The 19,559-nt window shown below is 49.9% G+C and overlaps 2 protein-coding genes across 3 annotated transcripts; both read left to right on the top strand.

The window, feature by feature from the left end:
• The first annotated feature begins 133 nt into the window (after positions 1-133).
• On the top strand, positions 134-7,652 carry LOC115561469 (E3 ubiquitin-protein ligase RNF169). 2 transcript variants are annotated; one of them, XM_030381565.1, is made up of 5 exons: positions 137-564; positions 2,287-2,357; positions 3,816-3,922; positions 5,247-5,334; positions 5,449-7,652. In XM_030381565.1, the coding sequence occupies exons 1-5, from the start codon at positions 201-203 to the stop codon at positions 6,358-6,360; spliced, it is 1,542 nt and encodes a 513-aa protein (XP_030237425.1). In that variant the 5' UTR covers positions 137-200; the 3' UTR covers positions 6,361-7,652. The 2 variants fall into 2 exon arrangements, with proteins under 2 accessions (XP_030237427.1, XP_030237425.1); XM_030381567.1 differs by lacking the exon at positions 3,816-3,922 and having other exon boundaries at positions 134-564.
• A 724-nt stretch (positions 7,653-8,376) lies between these two features.
• On the top strand, positions 8,377-17,975 carry calm3a (calmodulin 3a (phosphorylase kinase, delta)). The gene is made up of 6 exons (XM_030381426.1): positions 8,377-8,618; positions 11,506-11,536; positions 13,022-13,165; positions 14,413-14,519; positions 15,805-15,940; positions 16,149-17,975. Exons 1-6 carry the CDS (start codon positions 8,616-8,618, stop codon positions 16,175-16,177), a joined length of 450 nt encoding a protein of 149 aa, XP_030237286.1. The 5' UTR covers positions 8,377-8,615; the 3' UTR covers positions 16,178-17,975.
• The last annotated feature ends 1,584 nt before the right edge of the window (positions 17,976-19,559 follow it).

The following is a 19,559-nucleotide window of genomic DNA, read 5'->3' as shown; positions in this document are numbered from 1 at the left end:
CACACACACACACACACACACACACACACACACACACACACACACACACACACACACACACACACACACACACACACACACACACACACACACACACACACACACACACAGAGTAGGGAGGGGGGGGGGGGGGGCGACGAGCCGACGGGGGGCGGGGTTGTTTGTTTTCAAACTGAACCAGAAGGAAAAGAGCAGCGAAGATGGCGGCCGCGGCGTCCGCCGAGCGTCCCGCTGAAGCAAAGGAGATGTGCCCGGGGAGCGGGCCTCTGCTCCGGCTCAGATCCGCGTCCGACCCGCAGGCCCGGGCCCCCACGGGCGAGCTGAAGTGTCCGGCGGGGTGCGGGGGGGACCTTCCCGGTCCCGGGCCCGCCGCCCTGCCCCGCTGCGGACTCTCCGCCTGCCTCCGCTGCTTCCAGCGGCCAAGGAGCGGTCCCCGCTGCCGGCTGCGGGGTTCCTGCCGGCGGCCGGGCAGCGAGACGGGCCCGGCGGTGGAGCCGGAACCCTGGGAGCCGAGCAGGAGGAGCCGCCCGGAGCGCTGCAGGAGCAGACTCGACCGGAGAAAAGGTTGGTTTTAGATTATAATTCGTAACATTTGGCTCCGTTCACTTAATTTGTCGGTAGGTCCATTTAGTGTTTAACTCCTCATCATGGAAGAACTGCTCTTAAAACCAATAACCCCCTTGGGCTCAGTAAAGTTGGATGTTTTCAAAGGACCCCCTCGGGTCCAGAGGTAGACCCCCTGGACCCCTCGGGTCCAGCAGTAGACCCCCAGTCCCCCGCCCGGTCTGCTCTTTGGAGTCCGGGTTGAGGGTCTAGAGGAGGTCGGGGTCTACCGTCGGGATCCAGGTCTACCGTCGGGATCCAGGTCTACCGTCGGGATCCAGGTCTTGTGAACTTGTCCGGACTTGTTTCCTCGGCTCATCTCTTTATCTCTATCTGGAATCTGCTCTCAACTTACTCCATCAAATTAGTTTTTTACATTTCTACAATAATGTCACCTTATCAACGTCACATATTATTATAACATTTATATCGTAGATAAGAGCTATAAGTCTTCATATCGCCATGTTGCTGAAATATTAGCTCACAACCAAACCAACCTCCTTCACGCTACGTGAACTATATGGTGTGGTTGGAGGTGGTCATGGTGGCTGATGGTGTTGTAGCTGAAGGTGGTGTAGCTGAAGGTGGGGTTATGGTGATGTGGCTGAAGGTGGGGATATGGTGATGTGGCTGAAGGTGATGTAGCTGAAGTTTGGGTTATGGTGATGTAGCTGAAGGTGGTGTAGCTGAAGGTGGGGTTATGGTGATGTGGCTGAAGTTTGGGTTATGATGTTGTAGCTGAAGGTGGTGTAGCTGAAGGTGGGGTTATGGTGATGTGGCTGAAGGTGGGGATATGGTGATGTGGCTGAAGGTGGTGTAGCTGAAGGTGATGTAGCTGAAGTTTGGGTTATGGTGATGTAGCTGAAGGTGGTGTAGCTGAAGGTGGGGTTATGGTGATGTAGCTGAAGGTGGGGTTATGGTGATGTGGCTGAAGGTGGGGTTAAGGTGATGTGGCTGAAGGTGGTGTAGCTGAAGGTGATGTAGCTGAAGTTTGGGTTATGATGTTGTAGATGAAGGTGGTGTAGCTGAAGGTGGGGTTATGGTGATGCGGCTGAAGGTGGGGATAAGGTGATGTGGCTGAAGGTGGTGTAGCTGAAGGTGATGTAGCTGAAGTTTGGGTTATGGTGATGTAGCTGAAGGTGTTGTAGCTGAAGGTGTTAGTAGTTGGTAGTTGGGTTCCTCTCCAGACAGCTCCAGCCCGATCCTCATGTTAATACAGCAGGGCCTGGCTGTAGTCCAGGGTCTGGTAGTTGCTGTCTGTTGCATTGTGGGTGTTCTAGTGGACTGGTTGATACAGAGTGGTATGATGGCTGTGGTTCTGCCGGACTGGTTGGTACAGTATGATGGCTATGGTTCCAGTATGATGGCTGTGGTTCCAGTACAATGGCGGTGGTTCCAGTATGATGGCTGTGGTTCCAGTACGATGGCTGTGGTTCCAGTATGATGGCTGTGGTTCCAGTATGATGGCTGTGGTTCCAGTACGATGGCGGTGGTTCCAGTACGATGGCTGTGGTTCAGTACGATGGCTGTGGTTCCAGTACGATGGCTGTGGTTCCAGTACGATGGCTGTGGTTCCAGTACGATGGCTGTGGTTCCAGTACGATGGCTGTGGTTCCAGTACGATGGCTGTGGTTCCAGTACGATGGCGGTGGTTCCAGCTGACTGGTTGTGTCTCCCCCTCAGACAGCTCGGAGGCGGGGTCCCAGGGCTCGCGGTGCGGGGGGATGACCTCCGATCAGCAGTCCAAGGTCAAGGTGAGTGGGCTGGAGGGGGCCGGCCCTGAGGGGGTCCATCCGTCTGGTCCAGAGGGCCGCCCGAACCGGGACCAGGTCGCTGGTTGCGGAGCGGGTGTGCAACGTTCCTGAAGATATACAGTGAGCTGTCCGTCACCCAAACCCTAACCCAACCCGTCCAACAGCCTCACACCCCAGACTAACTCTAGACTAGGGCGGGGCGATATTGCAAAGATTATTGTCACGATTATTTTTTCGATATTAATCACGATGTATAATTTGATACTGCTGAAGCCTGAAGGAACCAGTGTTCGTTAGTTAAACCATACACTTTTGTTTATTACCATATTTGTGATAAGGGAGCATAATCACATTTAAATAAAAACATTTAAATAAAAACACAAACATGTTTTATCTGCCCAAAGCAGAACAATATAAGGTTGCTTCGTAAAGCTTGCCTTGCAACCTATTGAAAATAAAATTAAAATAAAAGCTCTGACTTTTTTCACATTAAACTCCTTTGGCAGGGCTTCAGAAAACATCTTAAATCTTGTGGATGAACAAAGGCCCTGGCACATGAACTGAACTTTATATTAATACATAAAATATGAACTACGTAGTGCTTACGTAAGTGCAAAATGTAAACATTGTAAAACCAGATATTATGCTACATAAAATAATGTGTTTAAAACTTTAAAACTAAAAGATCTGTGAGTCCCATCAAACTCCTTTGGCAGGGAGGCAACAATCTCAAATGTTTGTAGAGGTTTATTCTGCTGTGTGATTGGCTGTCAGGGTAAATCCATATCAGAACCTTTTTTTTTTATATCGAGCATTTATGACTAATGCTTATCAACGTGAGTTTTTTTCGCGATTAATAATCGTAATCGAATTATTGCCCAGCCCTACTTTAGACCTAAACGATGTTAAGGTCAGGTTAACGTTGACATGGTCCATGTCCAGACAATGATCTTTGTTTAACTCACTGCCGACTGCCCCGGCCAACTGGTTTATTCCAGTATTTCCCACTAACAATCCAATCCACCAGTTTAGATTGTGTCAACTCGCCACAGCGCAGGCTCCCAGGCGGTTAGGACGTCCTGGTCACCTACAGCCTTGTGACTTCCTGTCCCTAGCGACCGGCTCCGGAACACTTCCTGTCCCTAGCGACCGGCTCCTGAAGACTTCCTGTCCCTAGCGACCGGCTCCTGAAGACTTCCTGTCCCTAGTGACCGGCTCCTGAACACTTCCTGTCCCTAGCGACCGGCTCCTGAACACTTCCTGTCCCTAGCGACCGGCTCCTGAAGACTTCCTGTCCCCAGCGACCGGCTCCTGAAGTCTTCCTGCCCTAGCGACCGGCTCCTGAACACTTCCTGTCCCTAGCGACCGGCTCCTGAACACTTCCTGTCCCTAGCGACCGGCTCCTGACGACTTCCTGTCCCTAGCGACCGGCTCCTGACGACTTCCTGTGTGTTTCAGGTGAAGGCGGTCCTGTCGGACTCGGAGAACGAGGAGCCGGTCGGGAAGAGGACCCGGAACGTCTCGGGAGCGCTCAGGAAGAGCAAAACCCCGTCGGCCTTCAGAGAGTAACACATTTATATATAGTAGAACATGGGTTTAATAATATTCATGGATAGTAGAACACTTATAAAATGTTTATATATAGTTGACCATAGGGCTGCAACAACGAATCGATAAAATCGATAAAAATCGATGACTAAATGCGTTGGCAACGAATTTGGTCGTCGATTCGTTGTGTCGCGCGATTAATAAGTTACTCATAGGCGCAGCACTGTTTACAGCCAGCCGCCGACAGGTTGGTTCACGGTTCATGCACGCCCGCAGCGAGCTGTGTGAGCGACCACAGCATGTATTTTGGTCATATCTTAAAACTGCGCTGTAGGCCTACATAAAAGTGTTGTACCTTCACTGTCTTTGGGTAAAAAAACTCCCTCAACTCAGTATCCTTCTAGTCCAACCGAAATCTCTGTCAGCTGCTGCTGCTGCAGACGTTGTGCAGACGGGCTCGGAGTCGGCACCGCGTGCATCAACAGTCATTCAAAGCAGCGGTAGTAATCACACAACCGGACGGTGTAGAAAGTCCCGTCAGTTAAAAATAGTAATCGGCAGGATATAGAGCTAGTTAGCTTAAAAAAAACAACTAACCAATGGTCACAAACAGTGTCAAATGTGATGTGTTCAGATCGGCTCAGTAATATGATGGATGCGTTCAAATGCAGCAGTAAAGAAAAAAAAAAAAAGAGATTTTGGTAAAAACTTGTTTTCCCAGTAATATAAAATAGATAGTAAAGATAGAATTATGACCTGTTTAATGTCCTATCTTGAACCATCGTCATCTTATCAGCAATTAAAGCAATATTACAAGTTCTATTTCAAGGAGTCTCGAAAATGGTTTCAATAGGTTTGACCGGTTAACCACGGACATCCCTTATATACATATAAAAGTATATCATACATTGTATGTTTTTTTTTTGTGTTATCCCAGTTATATTTTTTTAATCTTTTTATTATTTAATATTAGCCTACTTTTAATAGTTCCGGGACGTTGGAGCATTAACCTGGTGTTTTTACACTTCAGTCTGCACTGTGAATTTGAAGTAATGTTCCGTTTTTGAATAAAGATGCGGCAATTACAATGTTTTTTTTTATTTTTTATATCCGATTCATCGATTAATCGAAAAAATAATCGACAGATTAATCGATTATTAAAATAATCGTTAGTTGCAGCCCTAGTTGACCATGTATTAAATAATAACCCTAACGATGTAAATACCGCTAGATAACATATTAATACCGCTACGTAACATGTTCATACCGCTACGTAACATGTCAATGCCGCTAGATAACATGTCAATGCCGCTAGGTAACATGTTAATCCTGACCCCACAGCGCCTCCCAGAGGAGTCAGAGCTGTACTGCGTCGGTGGAAGGAGGCGGGAAGCGGCGGTTCCTCCCGCAGTCGTCCGTGATGAACGCGGTGAGTCGGAGGGGTTGACTCCTCGCAGATGGAGCCTCCTCTGCTGGTTGCACTGGGCGGCCCCCAGTAGACCCAGCAGCAGGCCGGTCCGTTCACCCGGTGTGTGGTTTGCAGGCGGGGGCGAGACACAGCTGTGTGGCGGGGATCCTGCTGTCCTCCGAGAACAGCCCGGCCGTCTCCTCGCCCGTCAGCGGCGACCGCCGGTTGGCCTGGCGCGGCCCGGCGACCTCCTTCCCCCCCCCCGCCCGGCCGGAGCGCAGCGTCAGCCCCGAGAGCAACGACAGCATCTCGGAGGAGCTCAACCACTTCAAGCCCATCGTGTGCTCCCCCTGCACGCCGCCCCGGCGCCTGGCCGACGGCCGGCTGCTGGAGCCCGCCGTCGTCAAGTCCACGCCGCGGAACCTGCTGCGGGGGCTGCAGAGCCCCACCAGCTACCAGGCCAGCCCAGCCGTGCTGCTCAAGTGGCGGCAGATCGAGCTGGACCGCCAGAGCCTGAGGGTCACCTCCAAGGCCACGCTGACCTGCAGCCCGCCGGGGGCCCCGGAGGAGGGCCCCCCCGCCCAGGGAGCGTTCCCGCTGCGCGCGCGGCGCCGGGTGTTCGGGCCGGCGGCGGAACCGGGGGACCTCAAGAGGACGGCGGTGAAGGACCCGCCCGGCCCCTGGAGGAGCAGGACCCCGGGGCCCCCCCTCCCCAAAGAGACGGAGACGCAGGACCACCCGGACCCCAGGAGAGGCAAGCACACCCAGAAGACCCGGCACACGGAGCCGCCGCCGCCGGACGGGAAGAGGGCCCGGGTCCTGCTGCAGCCGGCCCCCCCCGGGGCCCCCGGGGGCCCCTTCCCCCGCGTCCCGCCGGACCTGCCGGGCCGCACCCTGGCCCTGCGTCGCCGCACGCCGCTGGCCTGTGAGCAGCAGCCGGGGGGGAAGGCCCGCGCCCCGCGCTACCTGCTGCGGCCTCGCGTGGCCAAGCAGAGCCAGCGTCGCCAGAGCCCCCGCAGACCCAAGCGGCTCTCCAGGAAGTACTGAGGCCCCGGATGACTTATACCCATGATGCATTGCTTCCCACAGACCCTTAACAGGAACGGGCGAATGGCTTGTGTGCTATCATGATTGCTAACACCACCTCGTGGCTAACTATGCTAGCATAGTACCACAGTGTCTACGGACGGACACACTACAAGCCCCCCCAGGCCCTAGCGCAGACCTAGCCAAACCAGTCCCAGCAGAGTCTAAGATAGGCCAGCCAAAGTCAGCCTAGCCTAGCAAAGCCAAAACTAGCCTCAGCTAAGCAGCAGATTGTGAAGCAAGTCTTATGCCGTGTTCGACTTGGTGCACTGACGCCCTACATGAGACCTCGTTCCCACTGAGGCCAAAGTAGAACAGATCTTGTATCTGCTCACATGTGACTCACGTTTCTGAACAGTGTAAACAGCACCGTCACATGGATTCTGTTCCATTCTGATCCCAAATCAGAATGGAACAGATCAGCCTCCATTTGACTTCCCTATGCGGTAGAAGTAGTAGTGTGTAGTGTAGCCTAGCCTAGCTCGACCAAGCCTAGCTTAGCCAGACCCAGTGTAGTGTAGCCTAGCCTAGCCGAAACTGACATATCCTAGCCAGACCCAGTGTAGCGTAGCCAGACCTAGCGTAGCCTAGCTAGACCCAGCTTAGATCACCCTAGCCAATCTGTCTCTGTGAGGAGCTGTCTGCTACCCTGTGCTGCTTATTGGCATGTAGCATATGTCATCAGTGTGTAAAATTGTATTTTATCTGTGAATATACTGGTATGTTATCAGTATATATTCTGATATACAAAATATACAAATGAACACGCACCTAGCAAATCGTATTTATTGGTTTAAAATTCAACATGTGATTCATTGTTCTTAATGAAACCGAATTGTGATGTTTTGTTAAATGAACTTAAGCAATAGGAGGATGTTTTTTGAAAAAGGGCTATTTTTTACTGTATAATCACATTATTTTGAATTATTGTTGAACTGTGTTCTTAAATTTATGCCAAACTAGCTTGACCTTGAAATCTTTCTGATGCAAAATCTATCGAGAATGTTGAGACACGGGATTGTGTGATACATTAATATTAATACTGGCACAATACGATCTGCACAGCGCTCTTTCATATCTATATAGCCGGCGGTCGTACCCGGACAATAAAGAAGAGCTGTCATCTTGAGTTTGCTTTGAGTAACGTTTTCGGTTAGGCGCCAAAATCAAATACTAGAACTAGACTGTTTATTATATCAGAATTACGCTGAATGATTACAAAATGAATCAATAAATCATATATATTAAGATAAGGTGACACTTTGGTATTTTGCAATAAAAATGGTGTATGCTATCTCTAAAATATGTATAACGAACAGGATATTTGTAATAAGGATCCCTTAGCTTTTGGAGATGTATAACAGCCTCTTCAAAGAGTAGGGTCCTTCCACGGAGCGCTGGCTGGGACCCGACCAGGATCCTGAAGCCACTTCCTACAGTCGTTTGATGCAGGGTTGACCTTTTATAACAGGCCCTTATTTTACCACCAGGTGTGAGTGTGATTAGCCATTGCACTCCGTTTCAGAGTCGGCCCTGCGCTACATCTACAGATCCATCCTACATTCAATGCTGCTAAACTGGGGTTAGTCATTCTTCACTTAACGGGAGGGGAATGATCAATGTGATGGCCGTGTGTGGGGCCTCAGGGCTCATACTGATCCCCTGTAGATGGAAAAGTCCTTCATCCATGTTTACATGCGCATTTGTTTCGGTACCTTAATAATTGTTTAACATAACTAATATGAATGCATTTGAATCGTAATATATTGCAGCAGATAGTCTTCATATATTTATAATTAGATTAAGAAAATACAATACATGCTCCTTTCAATTGTTACTGTTATCCCTGACGAGAGGTCTGAGGAGACGGGTCAATACACTCTCTGACCAGTGGGCGGCGATAATACTAATAACGTCCCGCTGCACAGCTCCAGGCTCTCGCTGCGGTCTGCAAAGATACGCTTCTCGCGATAACACGAGCCGTCGGTGCGAGAGGTTTCTTAATGACGTAACCGCGGATGAATATACGACATCTCGGTGATTCGGCATTACTGGCCTCTCACTGCAAAGGGTTCCGGACGTCTCCACCTCATCTCGTCCCGTTGTCAGACTGAACCGGTCCGGTATCACCAGCACTGAAACTACAACCACTCCGAGGCGCCGACCGTGCATACTGGTTACAGTAGTTGACAGGAGACTGACCACTCTGCGATACGATGGTGAGTGGGGAGTTCACTGGGGTGTTGACTGTGAAGTGTGGTGTTCAGTGTAGCATCTGTCTGCACAGCTCTCTATTTATAACCGGGCCCCGCATGGCGGCAGATTATCTCAGCGGGCTGTGGTCGGATCGATCGTGGGGAGGACGTCTGGGTTTGATTTGAGTCGAATAGTGTATGGAGAGGACTGTCCCCGGGAGCCAGGCGTTCTGCGGGACGAGTCTCACCTGGGCGCCGCGGGGGGCCGTGCAGCCTGCAGTCTCCAGGGGGTTGAGCCACACGCACACTCTGCGGTCTCCTTTAACGTGTATAATAAAGCGCAGTGTTCGACACACACTAAAGTGTGTGTGTGTGTGTGTGTGTGTGTGTGTGTGTGTGTGTGTGTGTGTGTTACTGGTTGGCCATGACTGTGGCTACTGGCGACCACCTGGCCTCTTGTCAGCAGCCTCTGGTCTGAGGGGTCCTTCGCAGTCCACGGGGGGGCTTGTGGAGCAACAAGCACACAGTCCGCACTCTCATTAGATCCGCCCTCTATCTGTATCGCCGGTGTGGCTGTCGGTCTGAGGTAGCGAGGAAAACATTAATACATTCCCCGTCGTTTCTTAATGTGAGTGTCGTTGTTCGCCACGGAGGACGGTCTCTGTTGCTCCGTACTGCACCACAACGCCGCACCGCATTCTGCTCTTCTAGAACGGTACCCCCGCCCCCCCCCCCCCCCCCAGGCTTGGTGCAGTAACCGCAGTGGAGGCTCAACCAATGGGATGAGAGCCCCTAATTTAAAACACTGAGTGATTGGTGAAGCGTATTAGCACTTTATCTGTTATTTATGTTCAGCAGGAATTGAAAACTGCTCTTGACTTTGATAGGATTGTACCAGGCATCGTCTTTGAGAACCAGGATCCTATTCCCCTGAACAAAGTCGTGGTCATCTCCCTCCTACAGCAGGTTCAGTCGAGTCATGGCGGAGTCCTGCGGGCTCTTGGCTGCACAGCCCCGTCTCTGTTGTTCAGAGGTGGTTTCAAAGCTGAATGAAAGCAGTCCTTGTTTTCCTACCCCAGAGCCTCCCGGTGCTGCCAGACACTGGAAGGCTCTGGCCAGCTACCGTAGACATGATGCCCTGCAGTCCCCCCCCGGATGGTGAGTCATGAGGCAGGAGCACACGGCCTCGCCCCCCCCGGACCAAAGAGAAGGTTCCTCTCCTCGGCTCTCCAGAAGCTGATCCGACCTGCCGCGGACGGACCTCCTCGGTCTCCGGTGAAGGCTGTGTTGATCTGTTGGTAGCTGTGTTAGTGCCTGGAGAGGCTGTGAGCAGTCCAGTCAAAAGAGATTCCAATCTGAGCTATAGATATATATCTGTGTATCTCTAGCTATAGAATACCAGTAGGCGGTGAGGGCTGTATTCCCATGGAACCAGATAAAGTCAGCTACTGGTGTGCTACATTAGCGACCCTGTTCATGTCTCACTAATTATAGCAGCGTGTGTATTTCGGGCGCTGAGTGTTGCAGGCCTCACCGTACTCCGGCAGCACTGTGTTGTTCACGGCCCGGGGAGAGCCCGGGTAGGGAGTTCTACACCGTACGGTCCCACAGCCCCGCCAGCCCACAGAGCTGCTGCTGTTCTCAGCGCTGGCAGGACGGTCTGACGGGAGTTCACCGCTGGACTCGCCTCTGACTGGTTCTCTTACGTCTGTAGGGCTGGTCTCTCTCTCTCTCTCTCTCTCTCTCTCTCTCTCTCTCTCTCTCTCTCTCTCTCTCTCTCTCTCTCTCTCTCTCTCTCTCTCTCTCTCTCTCTCTCTCTCTCTCTCTCTCTCTCTCTCTCTCTCTCTCTCTCTCTCTCTCTCTCTCTCTCTCTCTCTCTCTCTCTCTCTCTCTCTCTCTCTCTCTCTCTCTCTCTCTCTCTCTCTCTCTACGTCTGGTCTCTACATCTGTAGGGTTGGTCTCTCTACGTCTGTGGGGTTGGTCTCTACATCTGTAGGGCTGGTCTCTCTACGTCTGTAGGGTTGGTCTCTCTACGTCTGTGGGGTTGGTCTCTGCATCTGTAGGGTTGGTCTCTCTATGTCTGTAGGGTTGGTCTCTACGTCTGTGGGGTTGGTCTCTACATCTGTAGGGCTGGTCTCTCTACGTCTGTAGGGTTGGTCTCTCTACGTCTGTGGGGTTGGTTTCCACATCTGTAGGGCTGGTCTCTCTACGTCTGGTCTGTCTGTAGGGTAGGTCTCTCTGTCTATATGGTTGGTCTCTGTAGGGTTGGTCTCTCTATGTCTGTAGGGTTGGTCTCTCTATGTCTGTAGGGCTGGTCTCTCTCTATGTCTGTAGGGCTGGTCTCTCTATGTCTGTAGGGCTGGTCTCTCTATGTCTGTAGGGCTGGTCTCTCTATGTCTGTAGGGCTGGTCTCTCTGTCTATGTCTGTAGGGCTGGTCTCTCTCTGTCTCTAGGGCTGGTCTCTCTCTATGTCTGTAGGGCTGGTCTCTCTATTTCTGTAGGGCTGGTCTCTCTCTCTATGTCTGTAGGGCTGGTCTCTCTCTATGTCTGTAGGGCTGGTCTCTGCGTCTGTAGGGTTGGTCTCTTTCTCTACGCCAGTAGGGTTGGTCTCTCTCTCTCTCTACGCCAGTAGGGTTAGTCTCTCTCTCTCTGTACACCAGTAGGGTTGGTCTCTACGTCTGGTCTCTCTATGACTCTAGGGTCTAGGGTCACATCACAGTCATGTGATTAGACTGGTGGTGACTTCCAAATCGTTCCACAAAATATAATATCTTTGGTTTTTGAATATCCTCTTTGATTTAAAATAATGTCATTTATATATTATTGCCTTGCCATTCCATAAGGTTAATATAGCGGTACGTTTGTATGAGGCTATAGAGAGTATTGTTCTAAAAGCTGTTTCTCCCCACAGGCTGACCAACTGACTGAGGAGCAGATTGCTGGTGAGTCGCCCCCTGCTGGTTGACCGGTGGAGCTGCAGGTGTCCCCTTCCAGCAAGATGTAGCGGACCATTGGGAAGGGCTTCTTAAACACGGCGCTGGCACTACCCCGTTTTCAGCCAATCACATGACTGCAGTCCCGACCTCTGAGGAATAAGTCCCGCCTCCGAGCCTCCTGGTTCCCTCGGTCAAACCTCTATGGGAAATGACATGGGGTTTGAGAATGATCATACATAACAATCTGTAGGTGGTGAAGAAGTAAAAGCTGCGTCACGTTTTGAACTACACACTTTTCCCATCTAGTTTCGACCGGGTTTTGGGATTGTCGGTGCCGTTAAAGTAGTAAACGACTATTAATACTACTTCAACGGCACCGACAATCTAAAAACCCAGTAACTGCAGTCATATGATGGGCTGAAAACGAGGGAGGCATCTGATTGGCTACAGAGAGTTCCTTGTTGAAAAAAGTGCATTTGTGAATCCAGCGACGTCAGGAGTGTCTCAAAAATCCACATAAATACAGACCAGTTCACACACAAATGCAAACAAGTTCACAAATGAAAAACGTCTTGTAAATTCAAGTGTAACAGTTTGTATATTAATGTAACAACATCCAAATACATTTTTGATAAAAATTGCAAATATTTTTTTAATATATATATATATATATATATATATATATATATATATATATATATATATATATATATATATATATATATATATATATATATATATATATATATATTACATTTATTTAAAACAAGACACATCTGTGTTTGGATCAGAAATGTGTTTGTGAAATAATTTGTGTAAGGATTTATTTTACAATTATACATACCGATTTCCATTTGTGTGTGCATTGAAATGTATTTGTGAGAAGAGAGTAATTTATATATAAATCACAAGAGAGAGTAATTTATATATAAATCACAAAATTCATTGTGAATACTTCTCTGTGCATTCATTATTAATGAGACTGTTGCAGTAACCGCAGTGGAGGCTCAACCAATGGGATGAGAGTCCCTAATTTAAAACACAGTGATTGGTGAAGCGTATTAGCACTTTATCTGTTATTTATGTTCAGCAGGAATTGAAAACTGCTCTTGACTTTGATAGGATTTTACCAGGCATCGTCTTTGAGAACCAGGATCCTATTCCCCTGAACAAAGTCCTGGTCATCTCCCTCCTACAGCAGGTTCAGTCGAGTCATGGCGGAGTCCTGCGGGCTCTTGGCTGTACAGCCCTGTCTCTGTTGTTCAGAGGTGGTTTCAAAGCTGAATGAAAGCACTCCTTGTTTTCCTACCCCAGATGCATGCTGGGTAGACCAGCCTAACCAGGCTTATCTACCCAGCATGCATCTAGGTGGGCCCTTCCACCTGTGATGTCACCAGGCAGGTGGCTGCTGGTCCCGGCTGAGGGTGTACCTTCAGCAGCCCTCGTACCTCCAGCCTCATGGCCCTGCCCCCCTTGTGTCCTCCTCCTCAGAGTTCAAGGAGGCGTTCTCCCTGTTCGATAAGGATGGAGACGGCACCATCACCACCAAAGAGCTGGGCACCGTGATGCGCTCTCTGGGCCAGAACCCCACGGAGGCGGAGCTACAGGACATGATCAACGAGGTGGACGCCGACGGTGAGGATCACTCTCCCACACACCGTCTGGAAGACCTCCTCCCAGACACTGACCGCATCCAGACCGTCTGGAAGACATCCAGACCGTCTGGAAGACCTCCTCCCTCCTCCCACACACTGACCACATCCAGACCGTCTGGAAGACCTCCTCCCAGACACTGACCGCATCCAGACCGTCTGGAAGACCTCCTCCCAGACACTGACCGCATCCAGACCGTCTGGAAGACCTCCCCCCAGACACTGACCGCATCCAGACCGTCTGGAAGACCTCCTCCCTCCTCCCACACACTGACCACACCCAGACCGTCTGGAAGACCTCCTCCTAGACACTGACCACATCCAGACCGTCTGGAAGACCTCCTCCCAGACACTGACCACACCCAGACCGTCTGGAAGACCTCCTCATACACTGACCACATCCAGACCGTCTGGAAGACCTCCTCCCACACACTGACCACATCCAGAACGTCTGGAAGACCTCCTCCCAGACACTGACCGCATCCAGACCGTCTGGAAGACCTCCTCCCAGACACTGACCACATCCAGACCGTCTGGAAGACCTCCTCCCAGACACTGACCGCATCCAGACCGTCTGGAAGACCTCCTCCCACACACTGACCACATCCAGACCGTCTGGAAGGCCTCCCAGATACTGACCGCATCCAGACCGTCGGGAAGACCTCCTCCCTCCTCCCACACACTGACCACATCCAGACCGTCTGGAAGACCTCCTCCCAGACACCGACCACACCCAGACCGTCTGGAAGACCTCCTCCCAGACCCTGACCACATCCAGACCGTCTGGAAGACCTCCTCCCAGACACTGACCACATCCAGACCGTCTGGAAGACCTCCTCCCTCCTCCCACACACTGACCACATCCAGACCGTCTGGAAGACCTCCTACTAGACACTGACCACATCCAGACCGTCTGGAAGACCTCCTCCCAGACACTGACCACATCCAGACTGTCTGGAAGACCTCCTCCCAGACACTGACCACATCCAGACTGTCTGGAAGACTTCTGCCCAGACACTGACCACATCCAGACCGTCTGGAAGACTTCCGCCCAGACACTCACCACATCCACACACCCAAACACTGGACAGCATGCCGGATGTCCTCCTGAAGCTCTGCAGATTCTGTGAAGATGGCGTGGACCGTCCACAGGGGAGGTCGAACCCACCGACCGAGGCTGAGCGATGCTGGCGTTTGGCTCACCCCCCTGCGGACCGTGCTTCTGTGCAGGTAACGGAACCATCGACTTCCCAGAGTTCCTGACCATGATGGCGCGGAAGATGAAGGACACAGACAGCGAGGAGGAGATCAGAGAAGCCTTCAGAGTCTTTGACAAGGTACAGTTCAGCTGCATCACTAGTGCTGTATGGTCTGGAGTACAAAGCCTTTAATAATCCGCGTGTTCACTATTTATGGTGGACTGGTTAGAAGGAGGATACCAGCAAATTTTCAATCATTAAATGAAGCCTGCTAATTGACAAAGGTTGCAACGGGTCACGGCAATTCTTCTTTGATCTGTTTCCAAAGCTGAGTAGGACTGGGTGTGACCTTCCAGCTAGTGATTTTAAATCTGGTTCTAGTCCGTCTGCTCGCTCATAACCTCGCCAACACCTGATTTGTTATTTTAAAGCCGTCCACTCTGTTGGACTGAGTTCCTCCTGAAATTCCTGCTCTGCAGAAATCCAAACAGGTGATGGAGAATCGTCGACCATGGCTCAAATATTTTGTTGGCTCTGACCAAAAGTTCAGCCGAATGCTGAACAGAGTTTTTACTAGAGTCAGGTTGAGGGCAGCGGTGTGACGTCAACGCAGAAAAGGAGCCCTGGAACGCAGAGATCTGGTCCGATGCACTCTTGCTTGTCTGAGCCTGGTCACCACATTGGTCAAGACATTGGCATTAATGCATAAATAAAGACGGTTTGGATCCGGCGCGTGTGAAGTCAAGGCGTATGGAGTAAAGTCCTTCTGACGGCTTATGGGACATCCAGACCTCAGTCTGGGTGTTAAAGCCAACCTCATCCCTCTACTCCAGTGATGAACCTCCCCAGTGTGTCTGTCCTCACCAGGGGGGGCGGTTCAGACTGGATCTGAACACCGGGTGACCCTGGGTCTGAGCGATGAGGGTCATCAGAGGAACCAGCTGCAGCCGGCTGGATTTACATTGTTTTCGACTCTGTGTGGGTGAAGGGATTTGTTCGGTGGAGTGTTAAGCACAACATCTGTTTGATGTTTGTTATGGTTAAAGCCTCCTTCGCCTCTCACAAATTCAGACGTAATCTCTCTCTCACATTCTCATGTATTATCACTTTACCAAAAGTAGGTCATAAGATCGAGTCTCTGCTTCAACACTCGAGCAACAACATATCTGTCGGTACAGTAGGGATGTTCTTAGAACCAAGTGGCAAGCACTAACAATCGCCAGGTTAACCCATTCCCCGTAAACAACAGATAGCTAGGATAAGATGCTACACGATGCTAAGTACTATTTTTAAGTGCAACATACAATAAGTGTGCATCCCCTCGCGACCGAAGAAGCTGTCCGTCCCAAGCAGGGAGTCACCAACCACAGGAACGTCTTCTGACCCCGTGGTGGTGCTGTGTCCGCTCTACCGCCCCCTGCAGGACGGGAACGGCTACATCAGCGCGGCGGAGCTGCGGCACGTAATGACCAACCTGGGGGAGAAGCTGACGGACGAGGAGGTGGACGAGATGATCCGCGAGGCTGACATCGACGGAGACGGACAGGTCAACTACGAGGGTGAGGACGCACGCACGCACTCACGCACGCACTCACGCACGCACGCACGCACGCGCGGGCACACACACACACAGAGAGTCCTTCATCACTCTTCCCATGTTTTCACTGTTCCTGTTAGGCCTGCTTATAATAATACACCAGCTGCCATATTCCTAAGATGTGTTCCTCCTAAAACGTTGTGTAATGTTGTTTTTATTCTTTTCCACAGAGTTCGTCCAGATGATGACTGCCAAGTGAAGGCTGCTCCACCTTCTACTGTCATCGCTTGTCCTGAGATCACTCTTGTCTTTAAGAAAGGAAATCTATCAAAACAAAGATCACACCGCCCCCCCCCCCGCCTCTATAACCTCTATCTAATCACTGTCGAGTTGGGATCACTCACGGCCTCCTTCTGAGCTGGCTCTAGACCGCGCCTCTGTAGCCTTCTGTAGAGAGGCTCAGGCCAGGCCAGCCTCCAGAGCGCTGAAGCCCCTTTCTCTTCCTCCCAGGGCACTGGGGCCTCTGGCTTCATTAGGGCCACAAGCTCCTGGCTTCATTAGGGCTCCTGGCTTCATTAGGGCCCCTAGCCTCTGGCTTCATTAGGGCCCCTAGGTTCATTAGGGCCCCTAGCACCAGGCCTCTGGCATCATTAGGGCCCCAAGCCCCAGGCTTCATTAGGGCCCTTGGCTTCATTAGGGCCCCTTGCACCAGGCTTCATTAGGGCCCCAAGCTTCATTAGGGCCCCTAGCACCAGGCTTCATTAGGCCCCTAGCATCAGGCTTCATTAGGGCCCCTAGGACCAGGCCTCTGGCATCATTAGGGCCCCTAGCACCAGGCTTCATTAGGGCCCCTAGCCTCTGGCTTCATTAGGGCACCGGGCTTCATTAGGGCCCCAGGCTTCATTAGGGCCCCTAGCACCAGGCTTCAATAGGGTCCCTAGCACCCGCGTAGTGGTAGAGGGCCCGTCTCCCAGGAGACCCCCGTACCCCTCACTCTCCCATTGGACTGCAGGCCCCCCCGGGGGCCCCATCGTCCCTGTATTGAACCGCGTCAGACGCTCTGCATGCGCCCTTCAGCGGCTGAACCCCAGAGATGTACTTGGATCGTGAACACACTGACGATATAAAATATATAAAGGATATATATGTACATATATATTTTCTCTCTAACATGTGTGGTGTCAGTGGGTGCTGAGTGGGGGCCATTTCTCCCGGGGGTCCGTTTGTCTGGAGATGTGACGACACTATGGGTGGGGGGCACTTTTAGAGGAGGGGTGGGTGCTGATGTTGTCGTTCAGAAGGAGCACTTCGCCCCTCAGCCTGCTGGGGGCGTTGTTGTGCGACGTGAAGATTCAGGAAGCGATAAAGTGGAGGACTGCAAAGATACTTAATCTGCAAACGGGTATCCTGATGACATTAATGTAATGCTTTTTAAATGTTATCCAATATTAATGTATTTACTCCAAACTTTGGTCACACGATATCTGTGTCTGTGTCAGTAGTGTGTTGCGTCGCCAGTTGTGGTAGATCGTTTATCGCCTTCGGTTTTGTGCCATAATCTCAACACCTCAAACCTGGATAAAGATGTGTGGTTAATTATAACATCAATATATTAATATTCAGTAAAAATATACCGCTCTTTGGTGTCTTCCATGAGATATTAGTTCTGAACGAAAGAGGAGCAGAGTCGGAGGTCGAGGCGGTCGTGGTATCGTCCTTCTCATGGTTTCAGTTCCCCGTTGTTCAGAGTACACTGCATATATCTATATCTATAAATATATTCCCAAATATTTTTCGTCAGAAGGCAATATATTTCCAGTTGGAGTTTCAGACGGGGGAGGGCAGCTTAGTGAAGACTTATAGCACCTGATGGGTTAAGTGGGTTATCTGAGGGTCGGGACGTCCTTCAGTCCTGTGAACTCGTTCGAAGCGGGCTTCATTTAAGAAGGGGGATATCTGAAATGTTGATGTGATATTTTAATGATCCAATAAATTGAACATGTGTGCAGACGTGCTGTTCAACTTTTTGATAACCACTCTGCCTCTATAACATGTTATTGAACCACTGTAATTTTATAACATGTTATTGCCTCAATATGCGCACTCCGGGCCTCTATAACGTGTTGTTGAACCACTCTGTGACTTTATAAAAGGTTAATGAACCACTCTGTGCCTCAATAACATGTAATTGGACTACTTTGTGCCTGTATAACATGTTATTCAGAGTGCCTCCATACCATGTTATTGAACCACTAGTAGTCCCAGCCGGGGACCGGGTCACCGGAGCTTCTGGAGGAGCTATCCCGGGCTACAAGATCTGTCTGGGGGCTCCTAGGACTACCCCAGGGGTCAATGGGGTCACCCTGCCCCCCCGCCTCTGTTCGTCTATCTCGGGGGTCAGCCACCTCTTCTTTGTAAAGGGCCATCTTTGGTTAGAAGTGGGGTGTGGATAGCTGCATGGGGCCGCATATTTGTTGTAATAGGCTATTTAGCTACTTTAGCAATTAAATAGCCTGTATAGGCATTGACAACAATTGGAGTTTATGCAATGAATACATGCAATTGCAATAAAACATAGGCTACAAAACAAAGCAAGATGTTACATCTAACAAGAAATGAGGGAGGAATGCAGGAAAAAGCGATTCTGTTTTTAAGTTGAAATTGAGTGGGCCTAGCTCTTCAGTTTCAGTCCATGTTTCTGCAAATGAAATGAATATCATTGCATCATAGAAAATATCAGCCTAACCCTGCTTTAAAATAACAACACTGGTAAACATTTCAAACAATTGAACTGTGGCTGCAGTTCAGTGCTAAGTCGTCTTGTTGAATGATTCCCAGCAACACATGGGGCCTGCATGAGGAAGAACAATATTAACTCAGGGTTACAACTTGCTATAATGAAATAATCAAACACCCCCTACCTTTCTCATCCAGTTTCATGGGATTTTGTTTCGGTTTGATGTTTTGTATATGTTATGGTTACATTGTTGCTTGTATATGGCATGATAAAATATTTTTCATGCCATTACAAGCAATATATTTTTACAAATTGATAATGTATTGTTGACTTAGGCTTGCAACAATCATAGGAAAATTAATCTCATAAATGTTAAATTGTTATTTTTTTGGCCAAAGGGCCGTAGGGGCGGGGCCAAAGGGCCTAGGGTGCCGGCCCCTGGTATACGCGGGTTAATCCAGAGCAGTGTTGGGTTGGGACATTAGTTGACCGTGCCGTGATTAGGTGGGAGTAAACGACAATTTAACAATTATTTATTCATATGGATGTTTTAGTAAACATCTTACCTTTTGTTGTTTATTTTAAAATCATAAAGGATGTGACTTATAAAAAAGTCACTGAACTCGAGGTATGTAGCATGACCGCTAGGGGGCGGTGTTTTATGACCTGTAATACGCGCTGTAGTCTCTTGGTGGGGTGGGAAATCTATGGAAGCATATATGTAGCAAAATTCAAATGGCAATGCAATTTGAAATTCAATAAGTCATTACATTATGCAATTGACAATTCATTATGCAATTTAATAATATAATTTGTAAATACGTTATTCAAAGTGTATTTTAAAATGCAAAGTGACAATGAAATGCTCAATACAATTTGCAAAAGTTATAACATCGAATAACAT

This window comes from Gadus morhua, chromosome 16, assembly GCF_902167405.1.
Source record: "Gadus morhua chromosome 16, gadMor3.0, whole genome shotgun sequence".
NCBI lineage: Eukaryota > Metazoa > Chordata > Actinopteri > Gadiformes > Gadidae > Gadus > Gadus morhua.
Note: the sequence above shows the minus strand (reverse complement) of the source record. Positions and strands in the feature narration are given on the sequence as shown.